The sequence below is a fragment of the Atta cephalotes genome (assembly GCF_000143395.1).
Source record: "Atta cephalotes unplaced genomic scaffold scaffold00049, whole genome shotgun sequence".
Taxonomy (NCBI): domain Eukaryota; kingdom Metazoa; phylum Arthropoda; class Insecta; order Hymenoptera; family Formicidae; genus Atta; species Atta cephalotes.
The window spans coordinates 452,928-476,209 of record NW_012130113.1 but is presented as its reverse complement, the minus strand read 5'-3'; the positions used below and the strand labels follow the sequence as shown (position 1 = coordinate 476,209).

General features: G+C 35.1%; 1 protein-coding gene across 1 annotated transcript in view; it reads right to left on the bottom strand.

Moving 5' to 3' along the window:
• LOC105622812 (TSC22 domain family protein 1) overlaps positions 1-23,282 on the bottom strand; it is a 78,759-nt gene that overhangs the window by 19,693 nt on the left and 35,784 nt on the right. Inside the window, exon 2 of the mRNA XM_012204223.1 lies at positions 14,419-14,704. Coding sequence (XP_012059613.1) covers positions 14,419-14,704 — 286 coding nt within the window. The remainder of the gene's footprint in view (positions 1-14,418; positions 14,705-23,282) is intronic.

The following is a 23,282-nucleotide window of genomic DNA, read 5'->3' as shown; positions in this document are numbered from 1 at the left end:
AATATTAATTAATTTCTATAATTAATTTACTATAATATATATATATATATATATATATATATTATGTTTATTATGAAATACATTTTTCATATTTGCTCTTAATATATTTTCTATATTTATGATTCTGTTATTATTTAGTGATGCTTTTTCTACTATTTAATTTGATATTTGATTATTTGATAATTTTTTCCGTCTTCCAATTACTTGTGATTTGTCAGAAAGAAATTCCTAGTAGCTGTTATTCTGTTCGCGTCAAAATGCGACGTAAATAAAATAAATTCTAGTTGGTAATCTAGTCATCAGGTGTTTTGTCATCTTTCGCAGAAGCGAAAACGAAATGGTCTGGACGAGTTGAATAAGACATTTAGCAAGTCTGGTGGTTTACCACGAAACGGACGAAGCAGTGACTCAATGTCTTATTTCTCGGTATCCACAGCACCATCGATAAATATGTCATTAAGAACAATAATTTACCCGCCACACCGAGGACTGGCGGACACACCAGGGGGTCTTTCAGCCGCGTCTTTCTTGCCAGAACAACATTGTTCATATACTGGACGGTCCACAACATCTTCGTGCTTTACATACCTATATAAGTTTTTTGATCGATTCGAATCGATTTAATAAAAATTTTTCTCCGTAACACTTTGACGTCTAGTTTCGAGAGAATACCTTCATATTAAATTTTGTAATTCCATTCAAATATAGAGACATTGAATTCAAGCGAAAAATATATTTTTTTTGAGTGTTGTAATATGCAAATTATATCTCGTGATTTTTTTATTATATAAAACTTAAAAATTTGTTAAGTAAAATCGATCGAGAAATGTTTTAAATACAAATAAAAGAAGAGTGCCATTTTCGGTGAAAGTGAATTTTGATACTTACGTTAATAATATTCATATGTGAATATATAAATATAATTATCAATAAGAATATTATTAAGCATCAAGATGTTTTGACTGAAAATATCTCTTATTTATGTTAAAAATTTGTTTATGTTTTTGATAAGAAGAGAACAAGTCTCTCTAAATTCGTTGAGTCAGGAAATAGAAAGAATTGCTTAAAATTTGCGAGACCGTATATACCATGATAATTGAGTTGTCATCTTCTGTCATTATCGCCACCGCAACTTTAATCGTTCACTCTTTGAACTTTGTGAACGAAAGGCTTGGCGAGGTCTAAGTTCATTTTTGCGGGTCTTATCTGTTGACTCTGTTACTTCGCGATACTTTTTGCCGGTAATTTCTGCTTCTACAATTCCTCATGTTCACTATTTGTTATTTTTTCATTTTTTATTGAGCTGCGCTCGCGTTTTTACTCTTAATTGCGCTCTTTATATCTATCTGACTTGAAACGGCTGTAGGAAAAAATACGCATGAGTTAGTATCCATAAAATTTATGTTAGTGAGGAAATAATATTACTCAGCTTCGTTGAAAAGAATTTATTCCAAATTTGATAAACCTAAGATTTGTACAAATTTAATGTGTGCAATTACAAGATGGAATAATAAAATAAGAATAAAATTGCTGAGAAAATTAATTCGACTCTTTTTATAATTAATTATAAATAAAAACAAAATATGTACATTTTTAAAGTAAACGAATAGATAAAAAAATAAAAATGCAGGTTTGCTTTGATGTAATCATATTGTAGCTAGTTAAATGAATTATATTATAGTTATTTTCCATATTCTTAAATTGCATTAATTTATAATTTATATTAGTATCGATTAAAAAATTAATGACACTGGACATTATTAATTACTCAAAAGATTTTAGTAAATTTAAAATAATAGAAAATGCTTAGGTAGATAGAGAGGCAAAGTTTGGCTAACAATAATATCTATATTTTATTCATCGTTATATAGCATTTCGCATATAGCGTTATCGCATATGCCAGCGAAAAAACTCACACAATGACAGTAAATTTCGCATGATTATTCGAGAAATTAGTCGGTTGGACGCTCATAAATAAAACCCAGGTGACTAAAAATTTTAAAAGCATCGTTTGTGAAAGGTTGTCTCATCTACCTGATGGCTCAATATACCTGCTTCGGGACTCATTACATATTCACGTCTCTTTCACATTCGCCCGCTACCGGCTAAAACAAACGTATAAAGCAAGCCTGATAAGATATCTCTCCATAAATGCGCGTAAATACAGCGGGCTTTTAGCTATTGTATTATATCGACCATTTAACAGTGGTCATTATTTTTATTGATTTCCACCAGTAATGTGCGTTATATGGACAATAATAAACAAAGTATAAAATAATCTATATAAGTGGTAATACATTTTTCAATTTCATTTTATCAGACGACGCCGTGCTATGAAAAGCCAGTACAGTAATTATATAAGTGAAAAATCAATAATAGTTGTGAGGTTTCAGACGCGATGAATTTAATCCAATCGCAAATCACTTTTATTTGATCTTTCGATTTTCTTATAAAGATGGGGTCGAAGTGCAAGGATGTTGTAAGGTTTAAGAGATTCGAGGCGCTTCCTTTGTAGATTAATCGGCTGTTCGTTTATCAGGAGATATTTAATCCTGTTAGTGTTTAATTCTTAAGCATTTCTGTAAACAAATCGTATTCTAAATTAACAAATATTTCGTCAATATTTGTTCTTCTGTCTCCATCATTAAACTTCTTTCCGCATTCAATTTTACAATAAAAAAAATCACTGTAAATTACTGTAAATATTATTAATTTATTGTTTATTTATATGTTTATTAATCTATTTAAAAATCATAGAAAGTTGTTATCTCTGATATATAATATGAATACATTCACGTTTTCTACAATAAAATTAAAATAAAATTAAAATATGGAGGAACTATAAAACTAATAACTGAAAATATCGAAATACTTGGATATTGATATAAAAATATAAAAATATAAAATCAATATGCAATTTAATTAGCCATCAAAATATAATCTCTATTTTCTTTATTCTAATACAATAATGTTAAGATTGCCAAGTAATTTATTGTCAATATTTCATTACAATCTTTTTATAATCGTATGGCTTATACAATCTATCTTACAATAATCTTTTGCTTCTTTCTATTTATCATTCTAAAGCTGTACCGTTCAGTAGCTTTATCATCACCATAGGTCATAATCTCTCACAGTGGTGACGAAAAATCGATTATAGCTTTGAGTAAACGCCCTGCGTGCTAGGTGCATGCGTCTTCCGGACACATCGTAATTCACGCCGAAGACTTTCACCGTTAATCGTCCGTCGACTTTCGAACTCTCGTATATAAAAGATACGCGGCGTGCTGGGTTTCGACATGTAAATCATTTCGTTGCATTGATCGCGTTTTCGAAATGCGTGACTTATACTGCTCAAACATTTTTATTAATTCTTCAGTTAACGGCAGTAACGAGTTAATTCGTGGAAAAAAAAAGAAATTATCTTGCGGGAAAAGATCACGATTTCTCATGTTTTATGTTGTGCTAATCGACATTCGGTTGAATGTGCATATGAAATGTTGATGTGCCAGCGAAGCATGTCGGACGTCACAAAAATTCTGTTCAGATTCGCACTGTGCGGTCAAGAAGATTCGTACACGGTCGTATGATGACATTTCGAATTAAGAGACTGCTGAATTATTCATCCGGTATGGTCTGACCATGTGCGAAATATGAGCTGTCTTGATTTGATTGCAGTGGACATACGTTACGTCATTCTAATCTGATCGATATCTAAAATGATCGATATCTACCGAAAAAAAAGAGAAAAAGAAAAAAATAAGAGAGAGTGAACAAAAATACTGTTATTATATCATTATTATCTAGTCGAATATGACATACGATAAAATTCGATAGAATTTGTATTATCGAGTTTTTTTTACACCGCTCAGCCTTTCGTTATCTATGACTTACAATCGATAAAGCCATACAAGTTCGAATGGTAGATCATGATTGAAAATGTGTATAAGGTGTACATAACGTGCTCCGAGTCAGCACTCTGGTGATGAGGGAGAGTATGGTGCGGAGGAAATGCCGGGAATAAAGAATAGTCGAGAACAGATCCATCACCAGGTGAACGATCGACTGAACGGAGTTATCCGTCATCCCATCTCTAGGTTCCAGTCGAGATACTCCTCCACATTCGTTTCTCTCTCTCTCTCTCTCTCTCTCTCTCTCTCTTCTCTTCTTCTTCTTCTTCTTTCTTCGTCGGTCTGTCCGCGAAGGTGTGGCCGGCGAGACAGACGGACTGACAGTCAGACAGTCGGTTGTCTTTCTACGTGTATACGTGCGCTTCATCTCGGATCCTCTCTCTCTCTCTCGCTTGACATGCACGATAAAAAAGACGCGACCGCCGCAACGGCTTCCTGAAAGCATTTAATTGCCGGCCTGGCACGCGATCAAATATCAATTATCAACACTTTACAGAGTGAGAGTTCTTAAGTTCATCCTCGTCATTGAGCTGTGCAGAATAAATCGCTCTTATTTAAGCGAAACGATCGAACTCGCCGAATTGATTGATCATAGTGTTCGTTCATCTTTGAATCATTGACTGTGCATTTTTCTTAACAATTTGATATTTTAATTTTTTTGTATTCTTTATTTAATTTCGAGATAAGTAAATTTATAGTAAATAAATTTTAAAACAATTTAATTTTCAGAAAATATTTAAAAGTGTAACAAGTTTTTCATGAATTTAAGATTTAAATTTTTGTTTTAAAAGACTAATCTTAGAGAATTTTTTTACTATAGTTAAAAATAATTTTTATTAATTAATTGGCTGCAAAGTAAATGCATTTAATTTAATTAGAAAAAATCTTTAATATTTAATTCGTAAATATTATATGATCCACACGTACATACACAAAATTATCTTCGTTTGTTGAAATAAAAGCTTGTCTGTTACTTGCAACATGCTTGAGAAGAGAAAAAGTAATGATACAAATAGATAGATAGATAGATAGATAAATAGATAGATGGATAGATACGCGGAAGAGATTCAACTGTACTAGGCTTTGCAAAGCTCAGTAATGATGCATTTATCTGAATAATCTCACCAACTGGACATTGTCCTTCGTACTTAGTGAACGCGTCGCATTTAGCCGCGGGGTCATTGAACGCCGCATTCAGATTGCGTCGGTTGATCTCAGATCTGAAATCTGCCCTTCGAGGAGAGCGCGATCGCGCCTTGATTGGCAGCTTTCCGAAGCCGCCGCAATGGAAGAACCGAGCACTTCCCCGGAGGCGTAAAACGGTATCAATACGCTGCACGATGCAATCCGTACGCTAACAATAGTCACGATGATTATATAACATCAGAAACAACGATAATAATCTCAATAGTAGAAGTATCGTCGATGATTGCATGAGTACATAAGATATCTCAATAAAATTCTCTCAATAAAGAGATAAATATCTTGGTTTTTACAAGTAAGTAAAATATATTTTGTTATTCTATTCAAAAAAATTATTTGAACATATATAAATAAATGTTTAGAATGTTTGGAATGATTGATTAAAAAATTCTGATCCAGAAATATATTTAAATAATTTCAATTTCAATTTTGGAAATGTCAAATATCGGCCATGTTTTTTTAGAAATGCATTTTGTATTTTGATAACAATCCTTAATTATTTAAAAATGTTATTATACAAGATTTAAATAATAGAAATATAATTAATATAAATATGAGTGCAGAAAAAGTGTATATATTATTGTAAAAATCTGTAGATGCTAATAATATATTGGAAACGCAACAAAGCAATTCAATATTTATTCAATATTGATGTACACAGAAGTACATAATATATTAATATGTGAAAGTACAAATTATACAATTGATAGCTTTTCATAACGTGTCATGTAATGTCTAATTTCGTGAGTGAAACTTTTGGCATATTAATGGCATCTGCATGCATTAATAAGCAAAAAACTTTCTTTGAAGAACCAGTCGGTTATTCCCAGTGGCTGTTCGTGAGAAATACTCTGTGCTTATACAAACGGAGCTTAGTTAACGGAATCGTTCGCTCATATACTACATCAACCCTGAACTCGAGAAACACGCTCGAAGGTACTTGGTACACGTCAACGTCAGGTTCGTACCTACGTCGGATAAAAGTGTAAGAATAGAATCGAGTGGATAGGTTCTTCTGTGTGTGGCTCGTTCTGCGCTCGTTGGGCCAAAAAGAAGCGAAATAGAAAGGCACGGAGAACAAGAAAGATAGAAGAGCACTTCTTCACGAAGCCGGAGTATGTCTTTAAAAACCTTCTCAAGAGGCATGCGCGTTATCGTTAATAATGTACGAGAAGAGGTCCAGGAGGAAAACAAAGGCGCCATTGTCGCATTTTACGGAATGACATTACAGTCGGTCACTCTGGAATATAATCGATGAGTCGTAATTTGATGACTTTATTTTTTAACGTCATGTAATAGTGCGAATCATAAGTGTCGTCCGAAGAACTTTTTGTCTGTAGAGTTACTATTATGAACACGTATATTTAATAGAAAGTTGAAGATTTTATTTAAAAAATATCATAATATCATAAAAAGGTATAACTTTTTTCTATGACTATTCGATCATTTTATTTTTACATTTTCTTATATATTTTTTTTCACAGAAACTGAAAATTGTTATAGTATAATGATGCTACACTTAACGCAAAATTAGTACATTGAAATAAAATTAATAAAATCCTTATTCACATAAAAAAAGGTATACCTTTATTTATAATATCTGCAAAAAATGTATTGTATAAAAAATTCAACCTTTCACATTAATAAGATATCTTAATGATATGCGCAACAAGAAATTATAACAGCTCTCCAAATACAGTTTGAGTAAAATTGAAATAGAGCTTAATTATCTCACAGAAAGAGCTAAGTGTAGAAAATATCGACATCCATTTTACTTCTGGGTGGTTCGTATAAAATTCTGTGAAGAGCAGCCACACCGCGCAGGAGGTCGACAGCTTTCGCCGCAATCGGGGTAGGAAAAGTTAGTCTCTGCGGGTTGCCACCGGGTTCGTCGAATCTCCTGACTCACGACAATCGCCATGAATACTGTGGTATTTCTACGATGTTTAGTATAGAGATACGTGACGGGTGTTAACATCTTCTTTCGCGTTCTCACCTAACCGCACGCCCACGTGAAACAACGCGAGTTGACAAGAAGAAAGTTGAAAAGGGACGATAAATAACGACCGCTTCTGACGATCGATCGCGTCTTTACAAGCATTCCTAAACGAGCGCGATGCCATCGGCAGGTGGAACGCGGATGTTTCCGGTACCGCGCCACATTTCGTGTTGTCCAGATAAAGCAACTATGTTCGGCATAGCTCGGTAAGTGCCGCAGATAAGGAAGTCTCGCCGGAATGATTTCAACTGTCTTCATATAATCGTTTCTGGTAATCTTAATTATATTGAAATACTGTTGGAAACAGCAAAGCATAAATAGTCAGCTGCTAAAGGAAAGTCTTCGAGAAAAATTTAAATATGAGAGAAAGAAGATTTCCTAACAGTTCTTGGATAAGAATAAAAGTGTTTTTCTGAGTTACGTGTGTTTCTTCTCATTACTTTATACATAAAGAATTTAAAAAGTACAATAAAATTTTAATTCTGGTGCCTTTCATATCAGAAATTAATAAATATGATCGCCATATGATTCCTTTTACGATTACTATTTTATATAATTAAATGATGTTTGTTTACTGCATGTTGTATAAGAATGGATATTTAACGCTGCAGCACAGATTTTTGCATAATCAATCAATCAAAGTTTTCACTTTTCAATGAAATGGAAGGAAAGAAAGAATTCTAATTTGTTGACTCTCTTGTATGCACTATGCGCTATGAAAAAGTCTGTACTGCGATCTTTACATCATGGTAAATTCATCGGAATACACGGGGATTTTAATTTGTGGCGACATCGATTTTATTTCTTCTTGCAGAATCACGAACATATCGTCTGTTCTTTATCGATGAACTCTCTGAACTGCTGCATAAGGTGCAATAAATTGAAATGAAACAAATATATATTTATTTCACTTCAACTTATTGCACTGCGCCGGTTCAAAGAGTTCATCGATAAAGAACAGATGGATAATAGATTTTATTGGCATATCGCTGTTTGCGAGGCGTCGAAAAGAGGTTGCGACAACGGAGCGTAACGCGAATTATATAATCACGAAATATAATTGAGCGGCGTGAGATATCGCAGGTTAAATGAAATGTCATAAACCTCGCTCGCTATTTTAATGAAAACGTTAGCGCACTAGTGTACCGTGAGACTCACTAATTACTGCGTCCTAGCTATCGCCGCGGCATTACGTAGATTACGACAGCTTCGTAGTTGTGATTAATATGCACTATTATAAAGCAAACTTCGGTGCGTAATCTTTGAGTAATTTGTACAAGGAGACTGTCAAAAGGAAATAATATAGAGGACACGATAATTAACTCCGTACCAATCATCGTTAGCGGTGCGCTCAATCGCTGTTCGTTGCAGCAAAATTGTGCGATACATGAGCGCGCGCGTGGGCATCGATGTGCAATGCACTATCTCAGTAATAAACATACCATTATCCAATTTACCGTTTTCTATAATTCACGTGTGTGCCGGCGAACATAGCAGTACGCCGACCGCTTCTCGCAAGATTGATGATTTGCCTATCTACGCCAGCGATCTTTATTTACATATAATTAACTCGTGACTCTTTGAAGTTGAATTAATTATCCACTAAAATGCACGATTAATACGCTCACCAGTCTTAGTCTCTCTTCCTGTGTAATTTCTCCGCTTTCATGACAGCTATCTGATGGCATTAGTGAGCCTGCGATAATTCATACGTGCCTCTCCGCGAGATCGCGAATCATTTTTCATATCCATCATCGGCAGAATGAAGTCTACTTGTGTATTCATACCGGCGACACAATCGAGAAACTTTATAGACATTGAATCAATGCTTACCTTAATTATGAACGTTCTTATCCTATTACAGGATAAGAAATTGAGTATTATATCATTTGAGTATTATATCATTTCGCTTTGTTTCGTGAAGCTCTTTTTATTTTTTATTTCTTTCTTTTGTTAATATCGTTTTTAATAAATACACGAGTCTTTATCCATGTTTATCAAACAATAAATCAAAATACAAAAATAATATTCCTGCATTGTGTAAATTAAACGAATCAATGTATAAATCTATAATATATAAATTTCATTTTGAAAAAGAAAGTACGCACATGATGTACATATATAATTATTTAAAATATTATCACTTATTTTTTAAAATACATTTATAGATTCATATATCATTAATGCATCCATATTTAACATGCCTTGTCGCTAATAATAAGATGATCGTTACAAAATTTTTTTAATTATACACTAAAAGAAAAAATTGGCTGAATATAGCATAGCACTTTTAATTGATTATAGCAGACAATTTTTGGTTGCGTTAGCCTATCGAAATCTTATATTGACATTGTAGATAAGCTAAAACAATCAAAAATTGCTGCAACAAAATATTGGCTGTTGCAGTCAATTAAAAATGCTAAGTCATATTTTATCATCTAATTTATTGTAGCAGCCAATCTTTTCTTTCAATGTACAAATCGTTTCCTTAAGAAGCGATTATATTCATCAATTAATCTAACATTTTTTATCATATTTTTGGATTTTCTTTCAATTAAAAAATGTTCTATTCTCCATGAAACGACAAATTAAATTCTAACGCATGCAATCACGTAATCGAAATATACGAGTGATAGTCTTCGCATTATTCGAATACAGCTTCGCCGGGGGAGGGGGTCCTGCCAATAAATCTACGTGGGCGAGATCGGCTTTTAGATTAAAAGTGTACGGCTCGGGGGCACATAAAGAGGCGGGAAGGTGGGACTCAAGAGTTAGCCCATGAAATTTCTCGCACGCACGAGACCTCCTTGCTACTTGTTCTCGTTTGCATTCGTCGGCATCGCGCGATATACAGGCGCGAAGGTGCTTACTTTCGTCGCAGCGAATGCTCGACATTGTGGCTCGTTGAAAAAGGAAGATATGGAGAGGAGCACGGGAAACGACGATGTGAAACAGTAAAGAAGAAGAAGAGGGAATGGAGGAGACGGAGGAGATGCTTACCGTTGAACTAAGGGAAGCCTCGTTACGTTCTCTTGGTCCAGGCGTATACGCAACAAGATAACATCAGTCCAGTGCGGATATACGCGAGAGAGTACGGCTACCTGCTGGTTATCGTACCATGGAAATAGCAAAACGTGCTCGCAGGCATAGCGTGAATTAGATGTACAATTTTTGATTATTTAAAGGAGGGTTTTATTTCGAATTATGCAGAGAAGTTTAATTCTATTATATCTATGGGATAATTAAATGAAAATATCAATTTTATTCTGAATAGCCCAATTATTCCCTGTTACAATTAATGCAGTTATTAATGCTTTAATCTAACTTAGAGTCCTAGAAACCGGAAGTGTTTGAACGAGAGTGATTTACATATCGTAACTTATTATACTCATTATTTCTTATTTCTTTGAGAATCAAGACTGTGCAGCGTAGTTCGCTTTGCTTAATGTCATGGTGCAATTAATGTTTGGCAATTTATACACGCACCGTTATGCGTCCCACATTATTAAATCGATTTATATTCCGATGCAGAGATTAACCACTTTATATAAAACATAAAATTTCTAACACAATAAGAGACAAATATTAGAGACAGACAAAAGTAATTACAAATATATAAAAGTTTGTTTTTTCGATATGTTTATTTATATAGATCAAAAAACATTATTTATTATATAGCTCAAAAATATATATCTAGTCATAATATAGATTATTTTTACGAATGTATTAAATGCCATAAAAGATTTTTATGATAAAAAATGAGCAAGTCCATTTATCTTTGATATTTATATATTGATCTATTTTGTTATAAAGTTTTAGAAATATTAATATCTCTACACAATAATTAAATCTATAATTTTATTTATAATATAAATAAAAAAAATTCAGTCTATATTATATAATAAAATATATTGTAGATTTGATGTCAAAGCATTTTTTACGATATTAAAGGATTGCAAAAATGAATTAAAATTGAAATTTATATATTTTTTGATTTTTTTGATAAATCAAATTTAACATTTCCTGCGCACTTGAAAACTTAATAAATACAAACTACTTTTCTCTGTTAACTTGACACACTTCCTTGACTGAAACATTCCTTGAGGGTACAATAATTAATCACCTTTTGTTCTATTTGCGAATCTCTTACTGGCTCTCAGTGTGAAATTTTTACTCGTCGTTCACATAATAAATGCCACCCTCGTCGAGCGTTAACGAACCTTCGCGCAGATCTTCGAGTGCGAAATGTACGAGTTATTGCTCGCTGTTGAAGTCACGCCGAATCGTGCGGCCTACGTCGACACGAGGCAAAAGACCGAAAGATACTCGCAAGCTCGCATTAAGTCCGTTCTCTCCTCTGTTTTCTTTTGTCTCGGCCTCCCCGCCTCTCTCGTTGTCTTTTCTCGTCGACAAGCACGGGCCTGCATCACGTCGAGAGTAAGAGGCGCGATCTCGTAATTATTACGTCGTGAAGGATGGGAAGTGACGCGATGATTACCGCCGTTGCCAGCCTCCTTGAAGCCCCTGATGCACCGCTCTCTTACTCCGGTTCTATTTTCTTTATTTATCGCCAGGTTCCACTCGTGCGCCATACTTCGTACACGATTTGATGACGAGGATGTCGAGTCGCGCGTCGAAACACGTTTCTCGTAAACCATGTAATACATGACGCGTGCATTTATGAAGAATAGAATGAGAAATTTTTTTCTCAAGTTAGAACAAGTTATAACATGATAGTAATTAAGATTTAATTGGTATGACGATGATGTAATGCCTAACAGCTTTCATTCGAAGTTTATAAATAGTTATATGCTCTATTCACGCACACACACACACACACACACACACACACACACACACACACACACACGCGCGCGCGCGCGCGCGCGCACGCGCTACATAGAGAATATCTATGACATTGTGATTGAACTTGCAAGAGTATCAAATGATTTTATCGTCGGAAACATGCTTGAGCGATCAAGGGAGATTAGATTCAAATCTAATTTAAAACCTCGGCTTTCATTGCGACCGGAAATACGCTACAAGTTATCCGATACAAAATATAAAGTACGAGAAGAGATCGACCCAGCGAATCATGCAACAGTGTAAAAGTGCTGTCATAGTCCTGACAGGGTCAATTATCCCCACCGTCGACCGCCGCCATTCTCGACGTTAATTGTCGAGCGGTATAACGTAGCACGACATACCGGCAGCGCAGGCGCCACAATAAAAAGAAGAGCAAACGAAGAGTGCGTCCTCCTCGCACGATAGGATGCACCCAGCCGCCATTTTGGTGGCGGTGCAACAGAGGCGTAATAACTGCGGGAATTCATGGTAATGGCGATAATGCGAGCCGGACGGGGTCGGCGGGACGGAAGAGGATAGGGGCGAGGCCCTTGAGGAGGCCCATCGAAGGAGTGGGGAAACACCGCGTGTCATGATGCAGAAACTTGCGTATGTTTCGTGCGTACATGCGAACACCGATCCCGAAAGAAAGAATCATGAGAGCGGGACCGGCGTGTTTCTGATTGGTCGGGGCACATCAACCGGATGTGAAGGTCGGCCTATACGTTAGGGCAAAGCATCCGAGAATTATCCCTTACAGTTTACACGTTACGATAGGAAACGTATAGGGAGGTCTGACGAATTCTTTTGTAGTCGACAATTGTTATCGTTACAATGCACTTATATTAATATTGTAATCCTTCAGTTTAAAATCAAGAACAAACAAATATATATGATTAGTATATAAATAATATATTTGGGGGGCAACTTTCGTTATAAAAAAACGGAAACAATTTTAGCAATGTCTGTTACAATAATTAATGCTACTACAAATGAGAGACAAGAAATGAGTAAGAAAAGATAAGAAAATACGGCATGAAATTTTCAACGATGTTCCGGCAATCTTCTGTAATATCTACTGCGGTTTTAATATTTTTCAATTTGTTTCTGTCTCTTGTATAGCAGCATTATCATTTTCTGTTTCTTTTAGCATGTAATTATACATGAAAAAATAATATAATATTATCTACGATTATGTAAAACTGTATATTGAATGCATTTTGCACTCTCATAATTAAGATGTGACAAAAATCACGACAAAAGAGATAAAAAACACAGTATGCTGTTGTACCTTTACTAATCATTACGTTTAATGAACGTGCTTAAGACGATCACCTCGTGTGCTTGTAATAATGATCTCTCTCATCATCGCATCGACATTTATCTTGTGTTCAACCCTTGATTTGGAGCAATTTCGAATAATGAAAATCCTCATATATAATACTTCCTGTGTGTAGCAGGTAGAGTGAGAAATAAAGATGTTTGAAAAGTTCGCAAGCCAAGTCGTAGTATGTGTACAGGTATTCTTATAAAATGTATCACACTGTTACGTAATTAACGTACACACGTTAAATTTAACTTTTCAATAAAAAAAATCTTCTTTGTTTAATTTATATTTATCCTTTTTTTAACGAAACTATATTAGAATAATACATGAAATAATAATTATATATGACATAATGATAATTAGAAGAGAATCTGTGTATGTGTGTGTTTTGAACGCCCTTCATTAGGGTGTCTAGAAGAATAAGAATTTCACAGTTTCGTTACAATGAACCTTCGTTGACGTTTATTCGAGAGGGATCTCCCCAAATCCTGAAGCACGTACTAGACTGGAAAAGCTGTTTGACGAATAAATACGTTGCAAACACAGTCGAGTGTGTATACGAGGAATAACTCTCGGTCTTGATGTGGACAGATGTATGGCTCGAAAGAACACTCGTCTTTTGAGAACTACTAGCTGAAGTGATGACAAGAAAAACTGACAGAGCTTAGTAAATGACAAACGCCATATTGAAGCGAACGTATTTTGATAGTACTTCTACTCGTGCCTGATAGAAACCCCTTGAATTGCGATTAAGTGATGTTAATATGGAACAATTAAAACGTTTGAATAAAATTCATATTTAAAAGTTATGAGAAATTAAACATATTTATTTTTTAGTGTCGAAATTTTATTTAAATATCAATAGTTTGAAAAGAATTAATTTCTCGTGATTTTTTTCTTGTGAATGTGTAATCTTATAATTAGTGTATCACAGGACTTTATTTTTAAAGATATAATTTTATTTTATATATTTTTTATGTCTATATATCAGCTTTTATAAAAGCGGATTTTAAAAATCAAATCCTTGCTTCTGTTTACACTTGTATAACAAATAGTTAAATTAAAATTAACTAGTACATCATCTGAACAAAGAAATATGATAGCATTCATATTACGAGAAATGTAAGACTTACCAAGGGTGCCATCCAGAGAAAAAGAATGCCTGTCGTTCCTCCATGCCCACGAACATAAATCGCAAGTAGTGAGTCCATCGGTAGCGATGCTCTCTTCGGGTAGATAAGGTGGTCTAGGTGGCGGGGGTACAAAGCTTCCAATAACAGCCCACAAGGAATCGACGTCGTTGCCGACGCCGGTGTAATACAACAATTCTTCCTCGGCGACACCGGCGAACCAGTCCATATCGTTTACACTAGGATGGACTGTGTTCGTACTTGTCGTGGTTGAACCAGTGACCGTGACCTAAAAAATAATACAATTGGTCAATACAAATTCATAATATTAAAGCATGTTTAAAGACGTAGGTAAAAACTGTGTTTCTTACTCTTTCGATTTTAATGAAAAATTATCTTTAATTAGACATAAAAATCTTGTAATTATATAATGCACGATATATTTTCATGTATATGCAATTGAACATATATTTATGTTATAACCAATTATCTTACGTTTCTTTAATTTAAATAATAAAAATTTGAGAAATCATCTTTACGTAGATATTTTAATTTTATGAAAAAGTTTTTCTATTTTAATTATATTTAATTTTAATTATATATATTTTGGAAATTTCGCAACGTTTTTAATCATATCCATTAATTAATTTTATAGAATAAATTTGAGCGCAATCTATTACTAATAATTTATTAGATATAATGTGTTTATATTTTGCTAGTCTATATGTCTCTCAATGCGCTTTGACAGTCCCAAGTAAACACAACTAATGGAACCTTGCTATCTCTGCGTGAGTTGCAGATAAAGAATCGAATGCATCCAGTCCGTCCTCTGGTACATCGGTACATGTTTCAGGAAATGGTGGAACAAACAGACGTTAAAATCAAAAAGTGAGGAACAAAGTCGGCGTATTTCTGAACATTTTTCTTGCTTGAAACAGGGGAACACCGGATGAAGCGGGTCTTCGCAAAGAGATGTTCAGTATCCTAACTCTTACGACAAATACTGAAAAACTATATAGGCAGTAGCAAACAAACGTGCCTTCTTTCTTTCTCTCGCTCTTTTAAATCGCTTTCTGCATCTCGTACAAAAATTTAATGAAGAGACTTACAAACACATAGCAACTAGACGTCTGTACGTTAATTAAGGAAATAAATTATGTAAATCTAGTAAATATATTCTCCAAGAAAAAGTAGAAGATAACGAGAATTACAAACATGTACGAATTTCTTTATTTTGATATAAATATAAATTAATGAGAGGATTAATTGTTTCACCTTTGGATAAATTATGTGGTATTTACTCATCACTAATGGATAAAAGAGGAAGCGAATAAACTAAGATAAGAACTATTTTTCGAAAGGTGGAACAACTTAAAACTTGTGTATGTTGTCTGATAAGTTTATTTCAATATAATGTACAAGAAGCTTATATCATTTAATTTATTGATTCCAAAATATTTGAAGTGTACATATTTTTTCCATAAGTAATAAATATGCATTTGAGATCATAACGTAATCGCACGGTTAGCAGAGATAATCAAGAAAATTGAGAAATACTGTAACTGTGTACAGCATTGAATATATTCGAGTGTATAGCATGAAAAAAAAAAATAATATATATATATATATATATTTCTTCATATATCTGCGTAGATCATCAAACAGTAATTATTTCGAAAGATGATGATTTTGTAAGACAAAATTACATCTTTCTTTATTGCCGTAAGATAAAAAATTTAATGGAGAATTTGTCGAATCATTATTCGTAAACTTTCCATGCTGATATTTTCGGTATCGTAATTATAATGATTGAAATACAGAAATATTAGAGAGATATTAGATAAACGTATGGCTTTCTTTTTTGCTTGTTTGATTACCATAATTGCAGTATGTTTATTTAAAAATGTATTTCTTTGCGAACGGAGATCATATGCAACTTGGAATTAATGACTTTATCCATTCGTTGCCACGAGGCATTCCAATGTGAACCGCATATCAATCTAAGATGCGCAATCAGATATTCAAACGGAATAATACATTCGTGGTTTTAGAAATTAGTATTAGAGATAAATGTAGTTCGTTAAGAACGAAATATTATCTTGCCTAATAGTGCCTTTAATGTGCTTTTATAAATTATTATGCAACTTTCTTCTTAATGGAGTACTACAAGAGTTTTGTAAAAAAAATATAATGTTAAAATTAAAACTAATATATTTCAATCTTAATTTATACTTCTTTAATAAGAAAATAATTGTAAATAATTGTATATAATAATTAGATGAAAATGAAGTATATCAATTGAATACAAAAAAATTTTAAGGAGATCCTAAAGTGATAAAATTATCAACATTACAGATTAAAAAGTAGTTCTTCGAATTGGCTGTACAAGTTGCAAAATACCTTTTATACAATTAAAATATGCATAAAAAATGCGAGAAAAGATTACCCCAGCAAATCCTTTAGTTATACCTACTTATATTCAACCTGAATGATACTTTCTTTTGCCTATGCTATTCTCCGATCTATTCCTAATAAACTTGGGGGAATAATTGCTCTGACTATATCAATTCTAATTTTATACACTCTTCCTTTTTCTTCTAAATCTATCTATACTAATCCCTCATCTATAAATCTAAAAATTATAATGATAATATAATAATTTTTTTATTTTTTTCCAAATCGATTATCTTGCATCTTTTTTTGTATTTTAATTGTGTAAAAGGATTTTACAATCTATACAGCCAATTCGGAGAACTTTCTAATCTGTAATATTGATAATTCTGTCGCTTTTGGAACCCCTTAAATCTATCTGCAAAATATAACAAAATATAACTACTATTAAGTACACATTAAAGATATGGAACGATTTTAGTGTTCGGTCGTCACGCTTTAAAGGATTAAAAAGATTGAAAAGCATAGAAACAATGCTCCGCGAAGCGTTCCCCTCCATTGAATTCCATTAGATTCGGATCTGATCGAACGATCGAACGAAATAATCTCCCCATGAAGGGATCCATTTGAGTGCTCACGATGGTTCTTCATATCCGATGTTCTCGTCACCGGTAGGTAGAAGGCCCAACGGTTTGCGTATCATCGACGGGATTGGGAGAGTCACTGTGTTTATTCTCCTCCCCGTTCTTTGTCATGGCTTTTCCACGGCGTGGCGGCGGTGAGATAGTTGCGGTGAAGATTCGACTGCAGGCAGGATGCGTCCTTGTATCCCCACGGAAGGTGGGATGCTTTTGTGGCATGCGGAGGAGACTCGTAGTCGGGATTGCGGATAGGAACCCGGGTGAAGCACTGAGGCTCTCCGCTTGGCGCACAATAGCACGCATTGATCGGCTTAATTACCGTGATATCGGCGTAATTAAAGCCCCGTTGTGTTGGGACCCATTCTACGAAGGCGTCGAAGTAACCCGTGACTCGACTCCCGGCGTCAGGATTCTCGCATTCTCTCCGTCTCTCTTTTCGATTCCTTCGTACGATTCTCGTCAAGGCCCCTCTGTCACTTCCCCGCGTTCCTCGGCAACGCTTTGTTAATAAGCCATTATCCGGCCGGCGACGCACCTTCGGCGGATCAGCGAGGCGCGCGTTCAATCGCGTGGTGCTTTTAAAGAAGCTCGGCTTGTAGAGGCCAGTGGAGAAATTACAAAGGCAATCTTATTCGCGGCGTGTGCGGGACCATCCAAGTAGAGTCAATTTTTCAAGTGGGCACATTTCCGCTCACTTGAGTGAATGTATTGCAATTTGATATCGAGAAAAGAGACGAAAGATTACGCCCATATATAATGATGAACGATATTGGAAAAAGCTTTGCCTTATATTTTTCTCTATGTTTATCTTTTCTTATAATTTTATACTTGATAACATTTTTTATCAGCTTTTTGAAACCTAACTTTTATCATATTTTCTAATATTAAATTTAAATAATTGTTATATTAATATCATTACTTTTAATTCTATTAATATGTATGTATGTTATTTAATATGGCTTATATATTTTGATCATCCTGTACGTTAAACAATATCTTGAGACAATTAAGAATCAGCAAACTATCACGCGATTATCCTTTCCGGATTTCTAACGTGGCGTCATAAATTTTTTGTGTGATACTGCATTATCTGTGCGCATTTGCATCATTTGGATTCAAGGCCAAAATCAAAGTATCGTGTGTTATCTTTCTAGATTGACTGTGAAAAGAAGAACCATAGCCGAAGACTGTAGTCAATCTCGACGTTGTGATCGCTTTAGATTTAAGGTTAGTGACACGAAAACCAGTTTACATTTCTCGTCATTGACGACATGCAACGATATTCACATTTATGACTAATCGGTTCGTTATATATTGTACGATAATACTTCCTATATGACATGCATAATTTCACAAATATTTTATAAATATCCACGTCCGTATTAGCTAATTAAATATTAAAAAATAGGAATCGTCCCATTAATTTATGCAACATTTGATGCATGACTTTAATAAGGACTGATTCAAAGTGTTAGCTATCTTCGAGCTATTACTTTCCGATCTTATCAGCTATGCTCGTTATATTCGAAGGAAACATCTCGTTATAATTACGAGGCGTTGGCGTTTACGAGCGAAAAGAGATGAAGCCTTGTTAACTTTAACATCCTGTTCAACTGCTCTGTCCTTTCTGGACAAGCGTGATTCAACCCTTTAGAAGATTTGTTAACTCGAACTTTGTTCGCTAACGCGAATTTGTGCATTACGTTTTGATATGAACAATTGTTTTTATCCATCATATATTATCGAAATTATTTAAGTATCCATTTGTGATTGAATTTGTGAAAATATTCTTTTTACTTGATTAAAAAATTATTATCGTAAAATGAAATAAAAAACAACATAAACTGTTTGAAAATTAGGATAGGATAAAATCAAAGTATTAAACATTAATAGATGTTACATAATTAGCATTTAAATGTTTGTGTAAATATTATTCACAATGATTGAAACATAACTTTTACGCGATGGGAATATAAGAAACGTCGCATTCAAAGGGTCGACATTCAGAATGCGACAAAAATAATAGAGTCTGTCTCAAATTTCCATTGTTAAAGTAGATCTAAGATTCTTCCGACATTTCGGTTGCGATTCACACCATTGTCCCCTATGGCTCCTTTCTAACATTCTTCTTTCCATCGTCTTCGAATATATCTTAGAGCTCGCACTGCGGAATTCGCGCCCTGTTTCTATCGAACCGCTGCCGCCGCCTCTCGACGTGTTTCGTCGGATTGCACGCATTTGCAATTCTGACACATTTGGCGGTGAAGTATAATACAGTGCACGCTGGTGAATCTGCTCTCCTCGAGACAAAGACAAAAGGAGAAGGATATCCCCATGAGCTACGTGGCGGGAACGTTGGAATATCAAATGATTCGTAGAAACCTCCCTGGTCTATCTCACATCGTCTCTTCGTCTTCGATCCCGTTCTCTCCGTCGTCATTGACGTTGTTTCGTGATCCTCGTGCCCCCCGTGAATTTTCGGCGCTTCTTGGCGCAAGGCGGGAGGATGAGTCCCACCTTTCCCTCTCTTTTCCCCTCTCGCTAAGTTTGAGAGGTCGTTAAAGATGGGTTCGAGGTCCAGGGCCGTATATAACGGATAATTGACAGCCGTGCCGGAGCCGCCGTTTGCTTTGCATGGACATTGAATTCGCGTGGATGGACGTACGGCCGAAAGGAGACGAGAGGCGGTGCGACGTGAGGTTACGAAATTCGACCAACCGGTCGAACGGAACCGCGAGAGAGCATGAGACGTGACGTTCAGCCAGAAGGAAGTGGAGGGCAAATACTTGTGCTCGCTCAATGGACTCGTAAATTCTTCAATTCTGATGTTCGGAAAGGCACAAACGCGATCGTGACACGGTACTTTCTTCCTCGCGAGGGGCAATCTCATTTCGGCTTAATTGCAGCCCGATGTAGCGGTACTTTAGCAATTATCTATACATTATCGAAAAAAGATAAAACACGAGACCTGTACCCCGATTCAATAACTCTTAACTACAAATTGATACTGTTGTTGCGTAAATATTATATATGGTAAAAAAAACTGTGCAACATACCGTTAAGAGTTATAGAATCGGAATATTGGGATAAGAAATTAAAAATGTGGAACTGTGAAAAAATATAATTCTTTTTCAAGAAAAAGAATAATAGAAATTTTAGATTTGCGCAAGGCAACAATAATTTTATAATTTGTATAAAATATGTTTTTTTCTTCCATCTGTTCTATTACTTTATAAAGATAACGAAGCATTTCTTATTTGTACGATACATATGAAGGTAATCAATAGGAATTCAATTATGTAATCATAGTATCTATCTGAAGTGTCATGTATAGCATTTGCATATCGTATTTCTTTATTAAATAGTTGGAGTTCTGATAAGGCTAAATAAGACATAAAGTTACTGGTTTAATCGAGTTCTTTCTAAATCATATACGAAACTACTATAAAGTTACAGAACTAGTAATGGACACTTGCGAAACCGATGCCATACGCAATATACAATTTTGCGAAGAGTTATACGTTTTCAATGCACATGCATTGTTATTATCGGTGATTTAACGAATATGCCTAACACGCCCGATAATTGAGAGGGCAATTTAAACGGACAGACAAATGCGACAAAATTATAAAGATCCGTTCCGTGTTGCGTATATACGCACTCTTGTATGTACGAGGCGAGAGTCGCGATACATAAACGTGCGGTTACGCGAATCGCAAGTGGAGCGTTCGTAATGCCCGTGAAAGTATATGAAGTCTCCTTTAAATTATGCCGCAAATTACTATCTCCCGCTGTTCGCTGTGTGCCGCGACCCCACGCGTGCCACGCAATAGCACGCAACACCCTCACGCATTAAGAGAGCTAATGAACTTCTCAGAGTATATTTCAGCTGACCGTACATTTTTCTTCGATGCGTTCCACGTCGTTACGAAGACAACAGCGATGATGATTTTCACATCCGAGCGGCTTTTTATTGAACCGCGCGCAGTCGACACGTAGGAGTACTCACGCGTGTATGCACGCACGCGCGAAGAATATTAACGCTCGTGATTACGCCAGGACACGACGGACCTTTAATGCTTATCCTCCTCTCGCCAGTGAAATGCGATTTGCGAAGGCTCTTTAATCAAGTGACTTTATTATATGTTTATGTCACTATATTTACCTTCTCCTAGTTATTCACGCATGAAATGCTAATATAAGACACGTATTATTACTTAGGAATTTAATAACTATACTTGATGCATGGTAAATTATTTAATTATCTACTCGCGACTGAAGTTATTTATTTGCTTAAAATAGAAGACAGATTTTTCCTTTTATTAATTACTTCTAATTCTATGAACAGTTAAGCACCTATAATAATCATTTGCGTTCATATCAATTAAAAGAAAATATTTTATGTCTTATCGTATGTTTCTTATAAACATTTTTGACTAACAATAAATTTTTAACTTTCATAATTCCTTTTAATAATTTTTATATAATTGACATGTTTTCTTTTTCTTCGACGAGAGGGAGAGGGGGAGGAGAAAGGGGGAGGGGGAGGGAGGAGAGAGAGAGAGAGAGATAGACTTGATGCGACAATATATTCAAACATAAATATACTTGTGATTTTTGTGAAAATATCTTCCATTGCAATTTTATTATTATATATCAGGAGAGAAGGAGTTTAGATTTGAATGTCTGATGTCTGAAATTAATTTCTGGTTTTATGACTCGAGAGATAGATAAAACCATAATCAACGTCGAAATCTATTTCGTTCGCTTTCTTGCCTTGAAGAAAGGAAGCGAACAAACAAAAATGACTTGTCAAAAGATACTTTAATCCTCCCTAAGAACTGGGTGATCGATCTAAAACGGCCAACAAGCTCTACGGGTTCTGTTGACTTGCAGGGACGTACTTGCTATTTTCCGAACCTGTTTCTTCTAGTTTGTGCTTCTTCTTATCTTTTTTCTTCGTAGCGACTCGCGTTAAAATCTTGTTCTCATTTGATTTGTATTAGTATTGGGGACGAGATAAAATCCGGTGGCGGATTAGCCCCGGTAATAGCATCGATACTAAACCAGTCAGAACCGGCTTGATGTCATAATATTATGGTACGTGCTGATGTTAGTGGTGTCGTGTGACGCGAGAACTTCCCTTTCATTGGATGACAATGTTAGTGTAGTTGAAAACCGACATGTATGGTAGTGAAGCAACAATGTTAAATCGTCATAGACTTTCATTGCCCGAGACAGAAAAAAAATTTTTTTAAATAGAAATCGAAATAAAATTATTTGTTCTACAAATAAAATATTTATTGTGCTAACAAGGAGACGATTAATTCAATGAGCAGGAATTAATTGTAATAGGGACAATAGGCCCGAATGTAGAAGAACGGAAGATATGAAAGCGCATGCGAATCTGCTATCCCATTAATTTTCTGGGAGAGCGAGCACAGAACTTGCCGATAATGAGTTAACGTGGGATCGAGGATCTCGTTTATCTTCGTCTTTCGCTTTAAACTCTCTCGCGTGCATCCGCGATCGAACTTGATGAACGTTCTATGACTTATCTCTGTCCATCTGACCAAAGTCGATTGTAGAAGCAGAAATAATCAGGAGAGGAAACAATGACGCTGAACTGAATGAGGAAAAGATACTAAGCAGTATATAGTAGACACCGCGACTACTTTGTCTGTCTGTACGCGTTGAATCATCCGGTTTCCTTTCACGAGTCGATGGCAGCCGTTCCCGCATCAAGGCCTGTGGTCTCCTCTGAGCATAATGACTCAATCCACGATCCACCTTGCCCCCACCCTCACCGTGATCACGAGGATCTCTCTCTCTCTC